The 21,426-nt window shown below is 39.0% G+C and overlaps 1 protein-coding gene across 1 annotated transcript in view; it reads right to left on the bottom strand.

The window, feature by feature from the left end:
* LOC122803256 (retinal guanylyl cyclase 2-like) overlaps positions 1-21,426 on the bottom strand; it is a 665,947-nt gene that overhangs the window by 501,264 nt on the left and 143,257 nt on the right. The window contains exon 2 of the mRNA XM_044072849.1: positions 11,097-11,398. Within this exon, the coding sequence (XP_043928784.1) occupies positions 11,097-11,398 (302 nt within the window). The remainder of the gene's footprint in view (positions 1-11,096; positions 11,399-21,426) is intronic.

Below are 21,426 nucleotides of genomic sequence, written 5' to 3'. Positions count from 1 at the left end.
TCTGCCTATGTGAGGTCCAATACCTGAGGGTGGTGATGGCACTAGTCTGCTTATGTGAGGTCCAATACCTCAGGGTGGTGATGGCACTAGTCTGCCTATGTGAGGTGCAATACCTGAGGGTGGTGATGGCACTAGTCTGCCTATGTCAGGTCTGGTGATGGCACTAGTCTGCCTATGTCAGGTCCAATACCTGAGGGTGGTGATAGCACTAGTCTGCCTATGTCAGGTCCAATACCTGAGGGTGGTGATGGCACTAGTCTGCCTATGTGAGGTCCAATACCTGAGGGTGATGATTTCACTATTCTGCCTATGTGAGGTCCAATACCTGAGGGTGGTGATGGCACTAGTCTGCCTATGTGAGGTCCAATACCTCAGGGTGGTGATGGCACTAGTCTGCCTATGTCAGGTCCAATACCTGAGGGTGGTGATGGCACTAGTCTGCCTATGTCAGGTCCAATACCTGAGGGTGGTGATGGCACTAGTCTGCCTATGTCAGGTCCAATACCTGAGGGTGGTGATGGCACTAGTCTGCTTATGTCAGGTCCAATACCTGAGGGTGGTGATGGCACTAGTCTGCCTATGTGAGGTGCAATACCTGAGGGTGGTGATGGCACTAGTCTGCCTATGTGAGGTCCAATACCTGAGGGTGGTGATGGCACTAGTCTGCCTATGCCAGGTCCAATACCTGAGGGTGGTGATGGCATTAGTCTGCCTATGTGAGGTCCAATACCTGAGGGTGGTGATGGCACTAGTCTGCCTATGTCAGGTCCAATACCTGAGGGTGGTGATGACACTAGTCTGCCTATGTCAGGTCCAATACCTGAGGGTGGTGATGGCACTAGTCTGCCTATGTGAGGTCCAATACCTGAGGGTGGTGATGGCATAAGTCTGCATATGTCGGGTCCAATACCTGAGAGTGGTGATGGCACTAGTCTGCCTATGTGAGGTTCAATACCTGAGGGTGATGATGGCACTAGTCTGCTTATGTGAGGTCCAATACCTGAGGGTGGTGATGGCACTAGTCTGCCTATGTGAGGTCCAATACCTGAGGGACGTGATGGCAGTAGTCTGCCTATGTCAGGTCCAATACCTGAGGGTGGTGACGGCACTAGTCTGCCTATGTCAGGTCCAAAACCTGAGGGTGATGACGGCACTAGTCTGCCTATGTGAGGTCCAATACCTGAGGGTGGTGATGGCACTAGTCTGCCTATGTCAGGTCCAATACCTGAGGGTGATGATGGCACTAGTCTGCCTATGTGAGGTCCAATACCTGAGGGTGATGATGGCACTAGTCTGCCTATGCCAGGTCCAATACCTGAGGGTGGTGATTGCACTAGTCTGCCTATGTCAGGTCCAATAAATGAGGGAGGTGATGGCACTAGTCTGTCTATGTCAGGTCCAATACCTGAGGGTGGTGATGGCACTAGTCTGCCTATGTGAGGTCCAATACCTGAGGGTGGCGATGGCACTAGTCTGCCTATGTGAGGTCCAATACCTGAGGGTGGTGATGGCACTAGTCTGCCTATGTCAGGTCCAATACCTGAGGGTGATGATGGCACTAGTCTGCCTATGTCAGGTCCAATACCTGAGGGTGGTGATGACTCTAGTCTGCTTATGTCAGGTCCAATACCTGAGGGTGGTGATGGCACTAGTCTGCCTATGTCAGGTCCAATACCTAAGGGTGGTGATGGCACTAGTCTGCCTATGTGAGGTCCAATACCTGAGGGTAGGGATGGCACTAGTCTGCCTATGTGAGGTCCAATACCTGAGGGTGGTGATGGCACTAGTCTGCCTATGTGAGGTCCAATACCTGAGGGTGGTGATGGCACTAGTCTGCCTATGTGAGGTCCAATACCTGAGGGTGGTGATGGCACTAGTCTGCCTATGTGAGGTCCAATACCTGAGGGTGGTGATGGCACTAGTCTGCCTATGCGAGGTCCAATACCTGAGGGTGATGATGGCACTAGTCTGCCTATGTCAGGTCCAATACCTGAGGGTGGTGATGGCACTAGTCTGCCTATGTGAGGTCCAAGTCTGCCTATGTGAGGTCCAATACCTGAGGGTGGTGATGGCACTAGTCTGCCTATGTGAGGTCCAATACCTGAGGGTGGTGATGGCACTAGTCTGCCTATGTGAGGTCCAATACCTGAGGGTGGTGATGGCACTAGTCTGCCTATGCGAGGTCCAATACCTGAGGGTGATGATGGCACTAGTCTGCCTATGTCAGGTCCAATACCTGAGGGTGGTGATGGCACTAGTCTGCCTATGTGAGGTCCAATACCTGAGGATGGTGATGGCTCTAGTCTGCCTATATGAGGTCCAATACCTGAGGGTGGTGATGGCACTAGTCTGCCTATGTGAGGTCCAATACCTGAGGATGGTGATGGCACTAGTCTGCCTATGTGAGGTCCAATACTTGAGGGTGATGATTTCACTAGTCTGCCTATGTGAGGTCCAATACCTGAGGGTGATGATGGCACTAGTCTGCCTATGTGAGGTCCAATGCCTGAGGGTGGTGATGGCACTAGTCTGCCTATGTGAGGTCCAATACTTGAGGGTGATGATTTCACTAGTCTGCCTATGTGAGGTCCAATACCTGAGGGTGGTGATGGCACTAGTCTGCCTATGTGAGGTCCAATACCTGAGGATGGTGATGGCACTAGTCTGCCTATGTGAGGTCCAATACTTGAGGGTGATGATTTCACTAGTCTGCCTATGTGAGGTCCAATACCTGAGGGTGGTGATGGCACTAGTCTGCCTATGTGAGGTCCAATGCCTGAGGGTGGTGATGGCACTAGTCTGCCTATGTGAGGTCCAATACTTGAGGGTGATGATTTCACTAGTCTGCCTATGTGAGGTCCAATACCTGAGGGTGGTGATGGCACTAGTCTGCCTATGTGAGGTCCAATACCTGAGGGTGGTGATGGCACTAGTCTGCCTATGCGAGGTCCAATACCTGAGGGTGATGATGGCACTAGTCTGCCTATGTCAGGTCCAATACCTGAGGGTGGTGATGGCACTAGTCTGCCTATGTGAGGTCCAATACCTGAGGATGGTGATGGCTCTAGTCTGCCTATGTGAGGTCTAATACCTGAGGGTGGTGATGGCACTAGTCTGCCTATGTGAGGTCCAATACCTGAGGATGGTGATGGCACTAGTCTGCCTATGTGACGTCCAATACTTGAGGGTGATGATTTCACTAGTCTGCCTATGTGAGGTCCAATACCTGAGGGTGGTGATGGCACTAGTCTGCCTATGTGAGGTCCAATGCCTGAGGGTGGTGATAGCACTAGTCTGCCTATGTCAGGTCCAATACCTGAGGGTGGTGATGGCACTAGTCTGCCTATGTCAGGTATTTTAACTGATTAATTGTTACAAACAGGATTTATATGCAGTTTGAATTTTGAGTAAAGAGAAATGCTGGACTGGAGCAGCAGGTTAGTGGACTGGATGTGCGAGCGGTTATAGTGAAAATTATGATAGTCTCACAACTGTAATACCTAGCATGACACGTTCTAATTAACCCAAAGAGAATCACTTAACTTATTAACACCTTTGTGATGTGTAATATCACACTTCTAGCAGTCTATACACATCCTTGCATTCTATATCATTTTCTGAAAAAATCAACTTAAAAAGCATAAGTTGTGAACAATAAAAGTTATTAAATCTTTACAAACACCAATGTTATCTGTAAGACATATTCTTTACAGCGATAAAAGTCAATGCATTCAAAGTCTTAAAGTGCATGCTACAGTACAACATAATACATAATTTTTTTGTTAAACTTTTACAAATTGTCATATCTTCGAAACTTTACAACTTAGACACATATTGTTAAAACACATTTATTAACCAGATAATAGCTTTTACATGCTGGCAAGAAATTCTTCTCTAACTGTATATTTATGGAGATATTTACAGAAATAGGAAAACATATGCTTAATTGCCTCATGTACACTGACAACCCTCTCCTCTTACCTCCCAACACTCAGACTTGCGAGAGATGCACTTATATATCCAAACTGGAAGCCACACACTCTCCAGCCAAGACTGGAATAGCTGATCACCAGGAGAAGGTCAACACTTGCACCACACCACATGGAATACATAGCCCTCCAGAACACACACCAGCACTGCCTTCACATAAAAGCACAAACTGCACACCCATCTTCACAGAGGCTCTCAATAAAAATCTACCCAAACAGCAGAGACCTCCAAGGCAGAAATGCACTCGACCACCACAACACAACACTAATCACGAGACACAACTCTCCTAAACAGTGTGCCATTTAACCAAAGCTCCTAAGACAAAACAGCATGCCCAACACACTAGTCATAGGTGACTCAATAGTGAAGCACACTGATGTCCAACTCACTAGGCTGAATAAGGAGAAAGTAACAGTCAGCTGCCTGTCAGGTGCCAGGATCTGCCACACAATGCATGCACCCAGGTCCCTTAACAACAGGTACAAATATGACTCTGCCATTGTACATGTGGGTGTGAATGACCTGAGATATACCTACCTGGACTACAAGAAAAGAGACATAGAGGAGCTCTTGGATTATGTAGCCCAGGTGGGTATGACCCTTGCACTGAGCAGCATCCTACCATCACCCAGAATGAGACCGCAGTACAAGCAGAAAATGATTGATTTCAACAATTGGGTAATTTTCTAATGTAATTCCAAGGAGATCCAGTATCTGTCTCCCTGGGATGAAATGATTGACAGACCTCGATGCTTTGCCAGAGATGGCCTGCATCTGTCACCCCTGGGCTTTCAGATACTGGCCAAGGCTCTTGCCACCTCTATAGTGCCTTTTTTAGGCGGTGTTCCAAAGACCAAATTACTACTGTAACAGCTACAAACAAATGCAATCCTGGGTCATGCTGCTCAATTCTAGAAGTCTAAATCTCAAAATGCACTCACTGAAAGCACTCCTTAAAATGGAGAACATCAATATTTGTGCTGTAACAGAGACCTGGTTCAAGGCAGCAGAAAGCACCCCTGCACTATCAGGCTATAACTCATTCCACATCTTTCGGCCCCAGAACTTGGACCGAAGCTCCAGAGGTGGTGGTGTTTCCATTTTCATAAAGGATGCACACACCTCCAGACTATTAGCCCAAAAAAACGCATCAGAGATACTTCAGGAGCAGCTAACATTGAGTAAGACAGCAATTCAGGTCCTAGCCTGCTATAGGTCCCCAACCATGTCCCAAGACTCACAATCCATGTTCCTAAGCACCCTGGAGAATATTAGGGTCCAACCAAACACTCTTATACTGGGCGACTTCAACTACCCCTCCATTAACTGGGAAAGCTACTCATGTACAAATGCACTTGCCCAACATTTCTTGGAATTCATTAATTCCAATGCCCTGGACCAGCTCGTACTTACCCCCACTAGAGGTAGCAACATCCTTGACCTGGTCATTACTAACATGGGCAACCATTGCTCTACACCAATAGTCAACTCCTCCCTGGTTAGATCCGACCACAAACTAATCACCTTGGAAACCACATCCCTCCCACAACCCCACCCCAGCGGTAGCCACCATGAAAAACTTCTCCAAAGCTAACTTTGGTCTCCTAAAAACAGAGCTGACATACTTCACAACACCTATGTAAATGGAGAATAGTTGCATGACCGCCAAATCATACACTAATGCCTTGTATGAGCACATACACAAATGCATGGATCTCATCATACCCAATAGGACCAAGATGCTCTCTTCCAAAGAAAGGAAGCCAATCTGGTGGTCCCATACCATAAACAAACTCTACAACAGAAGGAGGAAACTGATGTGGAATACGGTGAAGCCCCAAGACTGGAAAAACTCCCTTATCAGCCTCAACAAAAAGTTGAGATCCTTCATCAAATCCTCTAAAGCTAGCTATGAAAACAGAATTGCAGAAGATAGTAAAGACAACCACAAGGCCTTCTATAGTTATGTAATGAATCTCCATGGCAATACCCAGATTTACTCTGAGCTACTGCACAATGGTGCCTCCTATACTGAGCCAACAGATATTGCCAATATACTGGCCAACTGATTCAGTGCCACTTTACCCCCCCCCCCCAAAAGACCAGTGCAATACCAGTAGATTACCAGGCACCCAGCATTACTGCTGCACAGATTAAAACAGCACATCAAAGGCCAAGAATACAGCTTTATTGGGCCTGTTAATATCCCTGGCTGTGTTCTACATGAACTACAGAGTGAACTGGCACCTCACTTGTGTGCCCTGTTCAATCACAGCCTCACCTCAGGCTTTTTCCCTACTGAATGGCACACTGCTATACTCATCCCTCTCCACAAAGGAGGAGTGACTACAGACCCTGGGAACTATTGCCCCATTAGCTTGATGAGTCTGATATGCAAAGCTATGGAACGCATCATCATGGACCTAATAAACGAGGATATAGGGAATCTCCAAACTCTGGATCCCACACAGTCTGGTTTTGTGAAGGGTAGATTATGCCTGATCAACTTGGTCAACTTCTTTGAGTCAGTCACCAGAGCTGTGGATGAAGGCAAGGTGGTTTATACAGCCTACCTTGATCTAGCCAAGGCCTTTGATACCATTCCTCACTCAGGAATCATAGAAAAAATCACTAAGTTAGCCATAAACTCCTATATAACTAGGTGGGTTGCAAACTGGCTCAGAGATAGAACCCACAGTGTGAGAGTAGCTGACTACAAGTCAGAGTGCCAAGCAGTCATAAGTGGAGTGCCACAAGGTTTGGTCTTGAGTCCTCTCCTGTTTGGTATCTACTTCTCTGACGTCCAGGCCAACACGAAGGGACTCTGACTAAGTTCACAGATGATTGCAAGTTGGGAGATATTATTAACTGCCCAAGTGATGTTGAAATCCTACAGAAAGGCCTCCGTGAGACCAGTGACTTGTGTCAGAACCATGGCCTTAAGCTCAATGCTAAAAAACGTGTCGTCATCCCCTTTGTGAAAAACCCGGTTCCCATGAATTAACACATCGATAATAGTCAACTGAACACAGAAGGTGTTATAAGAGATCTGGGAACACATTTTGACAGCAACCTTTCTTTTGATGACCACATTGCCACTGTGGCACATCTCATAACAAAGGGTTTTGCATCCAGGAAGAAAGAGGTCATTGTCTCCCTCTACTCTTCCTCGTTAGGCCAATCATCGAGTACAATGCTCCATTTGGCATGTACCTCACTAGACACCTGAAACAACTGGAGAGGCCACAAAAATACCTCACAAAGAAGATCCTAGGCCTTAAACACTTGTCCTATATGGACAGACTCAAAACACTCCAACTATTCTCTGTCTCATATCGCCTACTTAGAGGCGATCTCTGCTTGACTTACAAAGCCATGTCTGATACAGCTCTGTTAGAAATGCTACATCTAAGGAAATCCCAATCCCTCCACACCACACGTTTCAGAGACCTCATCCTCACAACCACAATCAACAGAATATGCTGGAGGGACAGGTTCATAACCCAGAGACTGCCCATGCTATGGAACAGACTTCCCATATATGTCAAACAGAGCACCTCACTGGCCCTCTTCAAGAGAAATCCTGATGAGTGAATGGGAAATGGAAAATTCACCCCAGGGATCACTCCAGTGGCTCTACTCGACAGAGGCACTGGGAACTAAGGTCCAGTGGCACAATGCCAAGATAATCCCATGGGCTAGGCTTGTAAAGGTTCCAAGGCGATTAGCCTAATACACACCTATGAAGCTATGAACCTATGAATTAGCAATATCGATAACACTGAATATCTTTCAGTCTCTCAATATGTGTAACGTACACTGCAAAAATCAATAACAGTTTTATTCAACATCGAAGGTTTCACCTGATGCCATGTTATAGTTTGTGAGTCACTTGTTTTTAGAAGTACAGTGATAAAGGAGAACAGAGGACTGAGTGTATACATAGAGCAAATGCAGAATACCTGGGGAAGTGGTTATTCAATGTCCAGTGTTCTCCATTATCACCTGAAACTGTTACTTCCACTAAATATGATGAAAGTAAAATACTTGCCATTTTCACTGAGCATATCTCTTCGCTGTCCATGACATTAATTAGAAACACTCAGTGCATAATATCCCCTTGAAATCGGCAACAGTGAGGAACATGGACTTTTTTAAGACTCAGTATGAGGAACCCTGCTCATAATGAGGTCACATGAGAGGTTTGAGCAACAATAATAGGCTTTCTACCCATTATTTTTAGCTTTACCCCTGTTTATTGCGTAAAGAAGTTGAGGGCTGTGGACGAGATGAGATGTAGCTGCTCCTAGATATTACACAACTGCCAAAATGTTCTGAGAGCTACGCAAAAACTCTGGTGGGTTTAATGTTTTCCATTACTGCCTGAAGTATTATGTGCATACAGAAATATTGCTTATTGCTTATTTCATAATTATGAACAAACAAGTAGTAATATCTCCAGTATGGTGTAATATAAATGGATATTAATAATGGATTTTCATATTTGCCACCATGGCATTTCACACCGACCCCTCAATAGCATGTAGGTTTCTTGATTATGAAAACATAAAAATATGATCAATAAGTGGCAAAAGTGATTAACTCCCCTACTACAGGTCATTGTAGATTAACAATCTTAGTGTCATTTTGTTAACAAGTCCTTGCCTTTCTAATACTGTTTGTTATTTAAGCAATAACCCACGCCTGAGTGTGGGTAATGCTGGATTTACCCATGGTTGGTGTGGTTTGGTCACGTGGGTGAAGCCTGAGTGCCCAAACAAAGACAACCATGGGTAAATCCAGCATTAACCACACCCAGAAGTGGGTTATTGCTATTATACAATGACATTATTTAAGAAAAAAATAAGGCCCTTCCGCAGCTGTCCGGTATTCTGCAGCAGTTCTGATGTACTGCGCTTGCGTATGCTTATGCAGTACATCATAGCTGTGTGTGGAAGCAACGGAGAAAAGATGATCTCCATTGCTTTTTAAAATGTGTCTCACAGTGTTAAAAGAGTTTAACATAGCGAGATAGCGTTAAAAAAAGCAATGGAGATCTTAAGCAACAGAGAAAGGAAGATCTCCGTTGCTTTTTTTTTTAAGCTATCTCGCTATGTTAAACTCATTTAGCATAGCGAGATAACAGCAACAGAGCTCTTCCGTTCTCCTTTGCTGTCCAACACACACACAAAAAAGACTTATACTAATGGAAAAAATCCGGATGACCGGACCTTTTTCCATTAGTATAAGTCTGATTTACAATGAGCATGCTGACCAATCAGTCTTCACATTTTGGAATATTAATGGGGGGGTCATTGTATAATAGTTGGTAAGTCACTTAGTTAAAGAAGCCAGACAAGGAAAATTTCTTGATGCCTTAAAGACCTATGGGTGTTAACTGTAAGTATACAAAGATATGCTATGGGCGTGAATGAGTTAAGTAGATAATAAGGAATCTATGACAGATTTATGTGGATGGGAAAACGAGTGAGGAATTTCAAAGGCTGAAAAGCTGGGGTATGTTGCAGCTAGTTAGATATATAATGCCTGTAAAATCTAAAAATAGCTATGAGAACAGACGTAGCAATCTGAAGAGATAGAAGCTTGAGATTTCATGATGCTCATCCTGAAATGAAGCATAAGTACAGCAAACTCCAAAAGTCACTGTAACACAATTACAGTGTTTTTTGCCTAGGTGCATTCCCCAACACACCTTACACTTCTGTACCCACTTCCAGCTACTTATATATATCAATTCTGATAGTGATCTACCATGGAGAACGGAATACTCTGAGTTACAGCATTCTAACTTATGGATGCTCCTTACAATAAATCTGCATTTGATGAGCTATCACGACACCTCTTAACTCCTTTGGCTCCTCACCAATCATCCTCTACCGAAGCTCACTATCCTTATTTTACCTACACTTTATCCAACAGCTATACTTTACTGTTCTTAAAACAATTTATCCACATAATACTAAGACATCAACACATCTATACACTTTGCTCAATGTCATATAATCTGACTTGAAATCTTAAGAAGAAATATTGCATATTACTGTATTAATAGCCTTCCAAATTTGTTTACAGCAGTCTATTTTTGGCATTGTGATTGTCTGCGTTTTATCATGTTATATTGTACATTACCTACTTTGGTTAGTATAATTTTTTTCAGTCTGAAAAAATGTCTGATACAATTAGTGCCCTCTCCCAGTAAACAAATTCAAATAAATAAATAAATAAATAAATGAGTAAGCATATCATATCTGACGAGAAAATAAAAAGGAAATTAAATAACTGATAGGAAAAGCTATCAGACTTTCTTCACTCCATGCTTTGCCTACACCATTTATATTTAATTAATATTAGACAATGGGTAACCTGTACGTCACCACTCTGATTGGACAATGAACATTCTTGAGCAGGGCATCAATCTACAGGCAATGCCTAATAAAAAATGAGTCCACCTCTTTCATTGCATCAAATTAAACTGCCTTAAAACTGAGACTGTTAAAAAACAACCAACCAATGTTTTTTTACGATCACTAAACAGGTCGTTGCTGCTTAGTGACTGTAAAATTAAAATAATAAATAAATTAAATACAGAATAAAAGTCTGCACACGTGTTTTTGTGTGTGTGTGTGTGTGTGTGTGTGTGTGTGTGTGTGTGTGTGTGTGTGTGTGTGTGTGTGTGTGTGTGTGTGTGTGTGTGTGTGTGTGTAGACATTAAATACTTAAATAACATATTTTAGATGTAAAATACTTCCATCAAGAAATGCATATACTACATCAACTCAGAAACATTAGGTAAAGAACTATTTTACATGAAAAATATAAATAATAATAATAATAGTAATAATAATACAAACAATTTTACAGACAGCTCATTCTCTAAGTGCAATAATGCCCTCCAGGGTGTACGTTATTCTGGAAATAATGCACTTCCAGGGGTATAGAGACTCTCCATCTGCAGTGTCAGGCCTCAGAACACCCCTGGGCATGTGTTATTTCCACAGTACCATATATCCTGTGGGGCATTATTGCTTGCTTAAGATCAAGGAAGAATTAAAGAGTTATATTGCAAAATTTGTGTCTTTACCTACCTGCTCAGGTTCCAAAGCTGTTGCAATTTCATGATTGTCTTTAGCTTCTCTGAAGGCTTCATGGAATGACTTGCCCTCTGATTCCACAGTAATTGTCAGTACAGAGTCATATGCTTCCCTCACCTTTTGGTTATTAAGCAGTGCGGAGAATGAATAGTTATCATAAGGAAGACTGTAGAGTAAGGTATCATAAGGTGCAAATACATATCTACCATCTGTCAGTCCCATGTCATGAGCCTCTTCCAGGAAAGAGGCTTGTTCCTGCCCTCCAATGAGGACTGAATGCATGCACATCAGAATGACTGAAAGAAATAGGAAATAACATAAAATAAATAAATAACATAACCTGTTCAACAGCTGCTATCAGCTTAGTTTTCGATATAGCTTTTAATATATTAAACATTGTCACTAAATATCTATCCTTTGACTTGAAACTTTAAACCACTTTATTATCTGGAAATAAAACAAGAAACACAGACCATTTTTAAGTCTACAAGTTGCTGCATGAAATAGAATCAGTTTCAGAAAAAAATGCATATATTACTCATCAGTTAAATTCTGCATATATATATATATATATATATATATATATATATATATATATATATATATATATACACATATATATATAAATATATATATATATATATATATATATATATTATTACAGAATATAAAATAATATTTTAAGGCAACAAATATATACCACAATTCTTGCCATTTTTTTAATTGATCTTCAGGACATTGGCTGAAGAACAGACAATATTTTGTTATCTTTCTGAAAAATGTGATGCCTTTGTTGCGTGGCACAGACAGTTGCTGAAAAGAGTTTTCTAACAGGCCACTCAGATTATTTATAAACAATAAATAAATAAAATAAATAATAATTAACAGCAATATATAGGTACTGACCATCTCAGAGAGGACGTTAAATACACAGACAGTTTCTATTAGATGTTAAATTAGAAAAAAATAAATGGAAACAGAATAAAAACTGCAACACTGAGTTATAAGGTGGAGCATCCTTCAGAAAAGTGACAGATCACAGAAAGTCTGTGCAATTATATTATAGTTTGCAAGTATTAACAAATGAACCATATTTTATTCATATCAGTAGAAGTGGTACTTCTCATGATTTATTTTCCTTAGAGAAGAAATAGAATCTCTAAAACCCAGCAGCAAGTATAGAAGTGTTGTAAACTGGAAAATTTATGACACTATTCATGAATTCCTCAAGTCATATTTGCAAGTCATTACTGCTTTTACAATTAAATGCAAATACATTTATAATAGGCTCAAAAAACAAACAGGTGTATTGTTTCCTCAGAAGATCAAGATGAAGGATGACTGTCAAAGGTAAGGAAATATCCTTCAACACTGCCCACACAGGACATCAGATTACTCAACAAAAAAAGGAAATGTCCCTTTAATTAGAATTCCCTTGTTATGCACTGAGTAATTGATTGGTTGTGCCTTAGCGTATAGGACTGTGGGTCAGATTCAAACAGTCTGTTAATTGGCTTGAAGAGTGATTGGGTTAGTTACCTGTCTACTGCAAAATGCAACTCAAAAAAGGGCAACAAATAGAGATCTCATGAATAATTAATAATACTGTTGAGTGCGTTACCTCCAGTCACACTGCAGCTAAATGCAGTACTACCTCCATCTATCAGTAACTGCCCTTGCAGCTTGATGTGACAGTGACATTGGGATGAAGGGAGCCTTGTATATTTGGGGTAGCCTGGTATATAGCTGAGTAAGGAATTTAAAATTAAATGAATGTTAAATGCAATGCCATTTGCCTACTTGCTTTGTATTTGCTCTTTGCTCCAGTTCACTCAAATTACTTGCTTGGTCACAGGAGACTGTAAAATGAGGACTACTCATGACCACAAATTGCAGTTTGGGGCTTTCCTCCTTTCTGGGTGGGTAGGGGGTGCAAGGGGCAAGCATCCCTGTTACAGACACTTGTTTAGAGGTGTGTTAGAGTGAGGGTATTCTTAATGAATTCACTGTAGTACATTAAGGTAGAAAAACAGGCCTGAAAATATAGTCAGACTTGTTTTTACATGTATGCATTTAGTTTCAGGGAAAGGCAATTCATTAGAAAAGAAAAGACAATCTTTTCTTGCTGACAAAGCATGAGATGTGCAGAAATACAAAATGTTCCTTTCTCAAGGGAAAGATATGTGTAATGCTAGATAAAGCACATGCAAGACAAGGCTTGGAAAACCAAGGCTAAAGAGGCATGTAAAACATTACAGGGTTTTTGAATACACTTCAGACACAGTTTTAGTGAACTCAGTAAGTTAGTTCGGACTGACATACAGAAAAGATTAAATATCCAGCATTCCACAGACAAAATTAGTTTTTGTACTGCAGAAGAGAAACTCGAGACAGAGTACAAAAGTCAGGGTAAATATTCATACTATTCAGAAGGAAAAGACTTTCTATTGATATTATCAAAATATGTGTGCAGATACTTTGGATATATTTATCAGCACTGTTACTGTTATCCAGCACTCCAGAATTTCTACAGATTATTATTGTTTATCAGCAATGTTATTAAAGACAGTATTCAGACACTGTTAATATCTAATAAAACATTATTACAAAACTACTGTGTTTGCAACATATGTGTTGTAAAAGTACAAAAAAACTTGGCCCATAAAGAAGAGACTGGCACATGTTCAGCATAAGTTTTAACAAATAAAGACTTTCATTCCAGTCTCATTTCAGTTGTTTCTAGTTAATTCCAGTATACTCCAGTTTTATCAGTTCTTTCAAGGTGTTTAATGTTAGCTGCAGGTTTTAAGGCTGTATAACCGAGGATTTTATTGTTCTTATGCACTTTCATAATGCACATAAAATAGAAACTGGTGCGGCTTGTGGCAGTTGCAACAATGCCTCTGTTCTGTTCTTTAAGTAGTTAGTCCACAAATGTGCTGCTATGTTGTGCCACTGGGCTTCCCATGCAAAACTGAGCACCAATGGAGCCATTCCTGTAGGTTAGTGGTGCTTTCTTGTGATTTTAAATTTTTCCACATAGCAGCTGATGTTAGAAGCTTGAGAAGTCTGCACAGACTTATAACCTACTTGTAATCCGCTCTGACTCGCTCATTTTTTTTATTGGTGATAGTCACAATTACCCCTTGTATCTAGTTAAATCCAATCTGGTTGGCATGAAGGACTGGTTCCATGTTTTGATATAGTCAGTAGGTATCACTGTCCAAGATGGTAAACAAAGTGACAGGTTACAAAAAGATCACTTTCAAGACCATAAAATGACCATACACTCAGTAGGCTTTGTACTCAGTGATGATTAAATTCAATTGGGTCAGTTGTTTAATAGTAGTACCAGAGTGTGGGATAGTGACAAAGGCAATGACTAAATCCAACTCAGCAGACTGCAATGGTATGTAGTCTTTACACAACTCAGCAGTGTGTAATGATTGCATAAGTGGCTTTCTTAAAGAAATTCACTAGATTTAGTAAGCAGGCCAACCTTTCAAACCACCCAGTTGGTTAGTTTTGAGGACTTGTAAGCTGCCAGTATAATTGTTTATGAGCTCCAGAATGATACATTCTATTGCTTCATAAATGATGGTGGTAAAGCTGTTTACGGAACTTAACACATATACAGATATCATAGTTAATTGATCTGGTTCATAAAATGCTGCATGCTGCACAGCTTTTTAAGGGGATAGTTTCCCGGCCTTCCAGAGTATGATGAAAACACCAGGCATCCATTGGCTACTATGTGACATGGATTAGTGAGATCACGATTTGTAAGTTTATTAAGGGTTCTAGTAACTTAAACCTGTTCATAAGTCAAGAGGCAGTAGTCAGATCAAGAGAACTTCATGGAACACTGATTCTACCAAATCTGGATCATATTAAGTTATCAACTCAGAGATCAAGATTATGTTTGAAATTATACAGCAGTGAAGCACAAAGTCAGAAAATTTAAAATGGTTACCATAAATCTTTTTCTGAAATCTGAATAAAGAGAAATAAAACATGGTTTGCCTCCAGCCTACCAATACTGACTAGAAAAGCATTCACAATGCAATACATTTGTTTAGTTGCATTTGTTAATAGTAATAGTCTAAATGGTCACAGTCCATTACCAGTGAAGTTCTAAGGAGAAGTATTCCAAAAATATACCCCAGGCGGCAATTAACATTAGTACAAAAGTTGGGTATTAGAAGCAAAAAGTATATAAAATGATTCATAATCACCAATGCAAAAACTGAATAATGTGGTTCACAGTTAAACTGATACATAATTGGCAAGGTTACAGGCATAAAAGAAAATGCACTAGTTCCAGAATCATTTAGTTAGTGCTTCTGTTTTACTATTAGTGAGAGAATGAACAGAGGAACATTATTTCCTATATTCCCAAGAGACTACCAATCATAAGCCTGAAAACTGCTACTTAGGAACCAGCTTGGGATTAGTGTTACTGTTTTGCTCCTGGTGAGAGAAGGAGCACAGATATTGATTCCTGACTTTCTATGATTCATCATTGTGTATGTCACCTCCATGACTGGTCTAGTTTTGAAATGTTGTGCAGCTTAGCTCTGTTTCATTGAGCTACAATATGCGCTATCCAGGGCATCGACTAAAAGAAGGCCACAGTAAGCCTACCTGGAATGATGCAGCTAATCACAAAAGAGCCTAACACCTCATTTTTAGGAATGGCTTGTGCTACTGTTTTGTTTCTGGTAAGAGAAGGAAGAGAGTGACATTGACTGACGTAGTAGCCAATAACCAAAGCAACACGATTCATCATTCCTGACACACTTATTTCTGTCTTTTCACTAAGTATTGCTAGATTAGCCACCATCTAGCCTAACCTCAGAATATCACCCTATACACTTCACCCATAAATCTTCAGGGCCTTTTGTAGTCATCTCCCTCCAATGCTTGAGTACTACAACCAGTCCTAGTCCTCGGGAGTCTGGCAGCATGGCCCAGCAGTCTGCTGTCACCCCGTATGTAGCCGTTCTGACTGCATTAGGTGTTCTAAGGTAGTTTAACAACTGCATTATGCTTGTTGACTATTAATTGTTTCTACCAATTGATTGTGCAACCTACAAAAGATGAAAATATCTAAGAAACATTGAGATGAATCTCTCATATCAGCCTACTGCCAGTAAGCATCATACATCCACAACACCATATTGGTTACAACATACCACTTAGCCTATAACTTATGCTGTGATTGTAAAGAAAAATTTCCAGTACCCCACAGGAGACACATCAAAAGGCATCAGCCTCCAGTCCAAAAGGCAACACCTAATTTCTCTCTACTTTCACATACTTCATCTCATCACAGAACACACAAGAGTAATGAAAAAATCAGGCCTAAACCTTTACCACCAGCTAAGGCTGCCTTCACACAGAGAAATCTTTAATCATAACAGACGCAATAGTTAGGAATACAGAGCAGACAATCGCCAGACTGGACAACAACAAGGTGCCTGTAAACTGCTTGTCCGATGTCAGGATCAGTGGTTTCACAAGGGCCATAAGGTTCCAGAAACCAGACCAAAAGGGAATCAACTGGAAACAATGGAATTAACTTCATGGAGAAACATGTTCTCAAATAACATTGAATGGTTTCAAGGCTAAACTGAAGAGACATTTACTAGAAGAGAATGTCTGTAATTGTTTTTACAACCCTGGATAAGTAGCTGTAGGTCTGTAAACTTAGTGTGCGTGGAATATAGTCAAGTGCTATATATGCTATATATAGGTATCACTCTGCTCTGAGACCTCCACACTGCAAATACTGTAAGTATTGTACATATTTCCACATTGCTTGAAATATTGTAACTATTGTTTGTTTCTTGGTATGCCTTTTCTATGTCTACTTATTTCTTATATTGATATTGTATGATGTATAATGCATTTGTATTATTATTATTGATGTTTTGTTGTATAATGTACTTTGCTCCAATGGTCCTTGGGTCATGACTGTAAAGGGTCATTTGACCCTGGTTAACAAATTTCAAATAATTAAATAAATAAATATGACTATGACTTAGTGGTGGCCCATGCTGAAGTGAATAACCTGAGATACTCTTACCAGGGAGATATACAGTGTGGAATGATGGAACATATTTTGCAAGAGTTAGAGCCAGGAAAGACACTCTTCCAAATTCGCCTACATCTCTAAAATCTAGAACTTCATCCCCCTTGCCGTTAAACAAATACCTCAAGTGAAATCCTTCAAGTTGCAATTAAACAAACAACTACTAATCACATCTGTCTTCCTGCTCATCTCCTGGCTAGACATAAACTCCAGTCCATTTGCACAGTATATCATAAGCTATGCTATCTCTCACCCTATATAAGGACATACTACTGATATATTATATCTATAGCTTGTGTCTGTACCATCTTTTCTCCCTAAATCACTTACATTCCTCTCCTTTCCTTACCATTTCCTGCACTTCTCCTCACATGCCCCCTTATTTTTATTACACCTTCAGTATCTCCCAGCTCACTACCTTGCTTTTTTCTCCCTTCTTTTTTTCCCACTCATATCACATCCCTTCTGTATCTCCCTCTACCTAGACACACACCATACAGTGACACCTTACAGCCACCATTTATGACTCAACCTTATGTTCATTCAGCTTCTCTACTAATTGTCTATTTAAACCTCTACCACATCCAGTGCAAGAGCCTCTTTTTGAGCTGGCATCTCAACCTATTTCCCTGGTGTTGCCTCTCAGACCTGACTTTTTACCTTTCTCTTCCTGCTGTATAACAATCACTTCCACTAGCATATTACTTAAATACTTGTTTTCTCAAACCTCATGTTTTAAAAGCATGGTCTCACAAATTACTTTCTTTCTCTTCTCTTTCCTTCCACTTTTTGTTTTTAACCATTGTTTTACTCATGTATTAGATTACATTCTTGACCAAAAAAATGTTTTATCTATTGATATATATTTTTCTCTTTTCTAAAACTCTTTATGTTTTATGTGTTAAATTTGCAATTCATTCTGCTACATTACTGGAAGTCATTGTAATTTTGTCTTATCTGTTTTTGTACCTTTTGTGAATGAAATGGACAAGCCCACTAAACAAATGATAATAAACAAATAAATAAGGAAATAAATAAATAGTCTTCAGTACTATCTTGCCTTCACCAAGGTAACTAGATTAGCTTTCCAATACTAATTATGTGGTGCAACATAAGGTGGTTCAGATGAGATGTTAAACTGAGATCCCATCTGCCTGAGTTGGTGGTAGCTCACGTGGGTGTAAATGATCCCAGGGTACTTATCAAAAAGAGGAGTCCTTTATTTATATACCAAAAAAAACTTTCATTTATAACATATGTATATATGTACAAATATTTACAACTGTACAAATATATAAATATACAAATATATTTAAACGTATTCATAATTTTCCTTACAATCATACTAAATTTTCATCTCTATTAGACCTCCACTCCTTTTTCCATAACCACTATCTGATTTTACTTAATATTGTCACTAAAATCCATTTGCCATTAAATGTAATTTAATTTCTTTCATTTCATATAATCCATATGATATAAAACAACTTTTTATCAATTCTTTTAGCATATTCTTTACTTCTATTCTTAGAATACCAATATTTAATCATATCCATGTTTATTTTATGCAATTATTTTATACCTTCAAAAAAGTCTTCTTTGCATAGATTTCCTCATCATTTTTTTCCTCTTTTACATTTCAAAAACACATGTTCAGTAGTTTGTATTTTTTCTTGACAATACAAAGATATTCTATCACTTTTCTTTTTATATGGCATATGTCATTTTACTGAGAATTTATCTATTACCAGCTCCATAAAAAACCTTGACATTCTATTTTCTTATCACACCATATACTTTTTATTTTTATAGCTTTAATGTTGCATCTATTAGATTCTCCCATGGTTTTACAAAGTAATGTTTTATCATTGTATTCCTATAGTGTACTTTTCTTTCTTCGTCTTTATCATCAATTTTTATTTTCTATATTTTTTTCTTATTGACATTTATTTCATTTATACACTCTTTTCTTTTTTGCTCTTTTTTACCATACCTCCACATTTATCAAATTTATATTTATACAATTCTACTACTAATCTGTCATCTTTTTCAATTATCCACTTTAACACTTTGTACAAATTTAATGGAGCAGCATATACCACTGGATTAATTAACCCTTAACTCATTTCCTCTTTATTTGCATACAAAACTTCTCTTTTTATTGGGTTTGATCTACATCCCCATATCAATGAAAAAATTATCTGCAATAATTCCTTTTCAAATACTGTAAGCAACATAACTACTCTTGCTAAGTATGGTATTTTTCCAGTCTGTAGTGCATTTATCAAATAAGCCTTTTTTTCTGAATGATAATTTATATGTTCTCCAGAAAAGACAGGTTTGTCTTATTTCTTCTATTGTTTTTCCCATTGAATTCTACTTACATATTTATTCCTAAATGTTATACCCAACAAAAAAATTTCATTCATTGTAAAATATATACCCCATCTTTACTACATCAGCTAAACCTTTACTTTTCTGTTTATTTAAAGCTGTCTCCATCTCCTGTAGACATTCATTTGTGCAAATTATTACTTCTTTTATCCAAATCATTTTTTTGCAATTATTATAGTATCATCCACATATGTTAACAAGACTGGAAATCTTAACCCTTTGGGTGTTATATACCCCGCCTTCTTCATTTTGTAATTTATTTCACATATTAGCTAAGATAGGTGTGCATTCATAACTAATGCATCCCTGTCTTACACTATTCTTCATAAGCATCTCTTGGCTTAAACAAACATTTTTTACTTTATTATGACTATATGCTGACATACATAATTTCCTAATTTTTTCACATATATTATATTATTTATTACTCTTAAAATGTCATGTCCAATTGTACTGAATGCCAGATTAATGTCTCCTGTCATGTTTTTTGCTTCTTCTTCTTTCATATTCATAATATCATCCACTGTTTCTGTAATTATCATTAATAATTCATGATAATCATTCACCTTTATACTATATTTACTATATTATACAGCAGTTTTTTAATCGTCTTCTATCTTTGTTCTTCCATATGAATTTAAGTCTTCCACTACATAAATCTTTATGAATAAAACCTTCATTTGACCATATATTCAAAATCATAAAAATATATCTATATCTATATCTATATCTATATCTATAGATATCGATAACTATATCTATATCTATCTATCTTTGTGTGTGTATGTGTGTGTGTGTGTGTGTGTGTGTGTGTGTGTGTGTGTGTGTGTGTGTGTGTGTGTGTGTGTGTGTATGCGCCAGTCCCTTAATTTTTTATACATTTTATACCCTATTCCATCTGGTCTTGTAGCTGAATCTATATTTACTTGTCCTAATGCTGTATCTAGCTCATATAAAGAAGTCTCCTTTTCCAAATCCTTACTCTCTTTTTGTGTTAAATTTTTTACTTTTCATATTATTTTCACTGGGTTCCTATTAGATCATTGAAGATGCATAATTTTGAATGCATCTTCAACAAACTTAAAATAACGAAAACTGAAAACAGCGAAGGGGTATTTGAGCAATTTCTTTCCCTGGGAAAGAAATCACTTGCCTGCCTCCGGAAGTTTGCTGTTTTGTAAACTGTAGTGCAATCTTGAAGTTGGGATATTTCAGTAGGGGTGTGTGGGGGGCACAGCCCTCCACATTGGGGGGTGTGATGGGGTGAAGCCCCCCCCACTTTGTTTTGTGTGTAGTGATATATTTTTTTTGGACAAGTGATTTCTTTCCCAGGGAAAGAAATCATTCATATGTAGTTTCTCTGTTTTCAGTTTTTGTTTTTATGGGACTGATGAAGATGCATTCGAAGTAATGTGTCTTCAACATTGTGATATAGACCCATTTTTACTATCTTCTTTTTTCTTTAAACATTTCTTGTACATATTGCACTACACTATTCGTAACCTTTTCCTGAGTTCTTTTATGTCTCCTTTTACATTGTTTGTTTCTCTCACACTGCAATCTTCTTTAACTAGTTTCCTTAAGTAACCCAATACTTCTCTTTTTCCTTGTAAAAATATATTTGCTTAAATAACAATTCTTGTATTTCTTCTTGATTTCTTTCATATAATTTTTTTTCTTTGTCAAAGTACTTTCTATCATTTTGTTCTAAATTTTCCAATATATTGTTATATGTTATTTTATATTTTTCTTTCTTTATTTTTTCTCACATCATATTGTCACTGTAAAAAAAAACATTTTTTATATTTTCCTTAAATACCATCCACCATTTAGACC

The sequence above is a fragment of the Protopterus annectens genome, chromosome 5.part1 (assembly GCF_019279795.1).
Source record: "Protopterus annectens isolate FY-2018-M chromosome 5.part1, PAN1.0, whole genome shotgun sequence".
NCBI lineage: Eukaryota > Metazoa > Chordata > Ceratodontiformes > Protopteridae > Protopterus > Protopterus annectens.
Note: the sequence above shows the minus strand (reverse complement) of the source record. Positions and strands in the feature narration are given on the sequence as shown.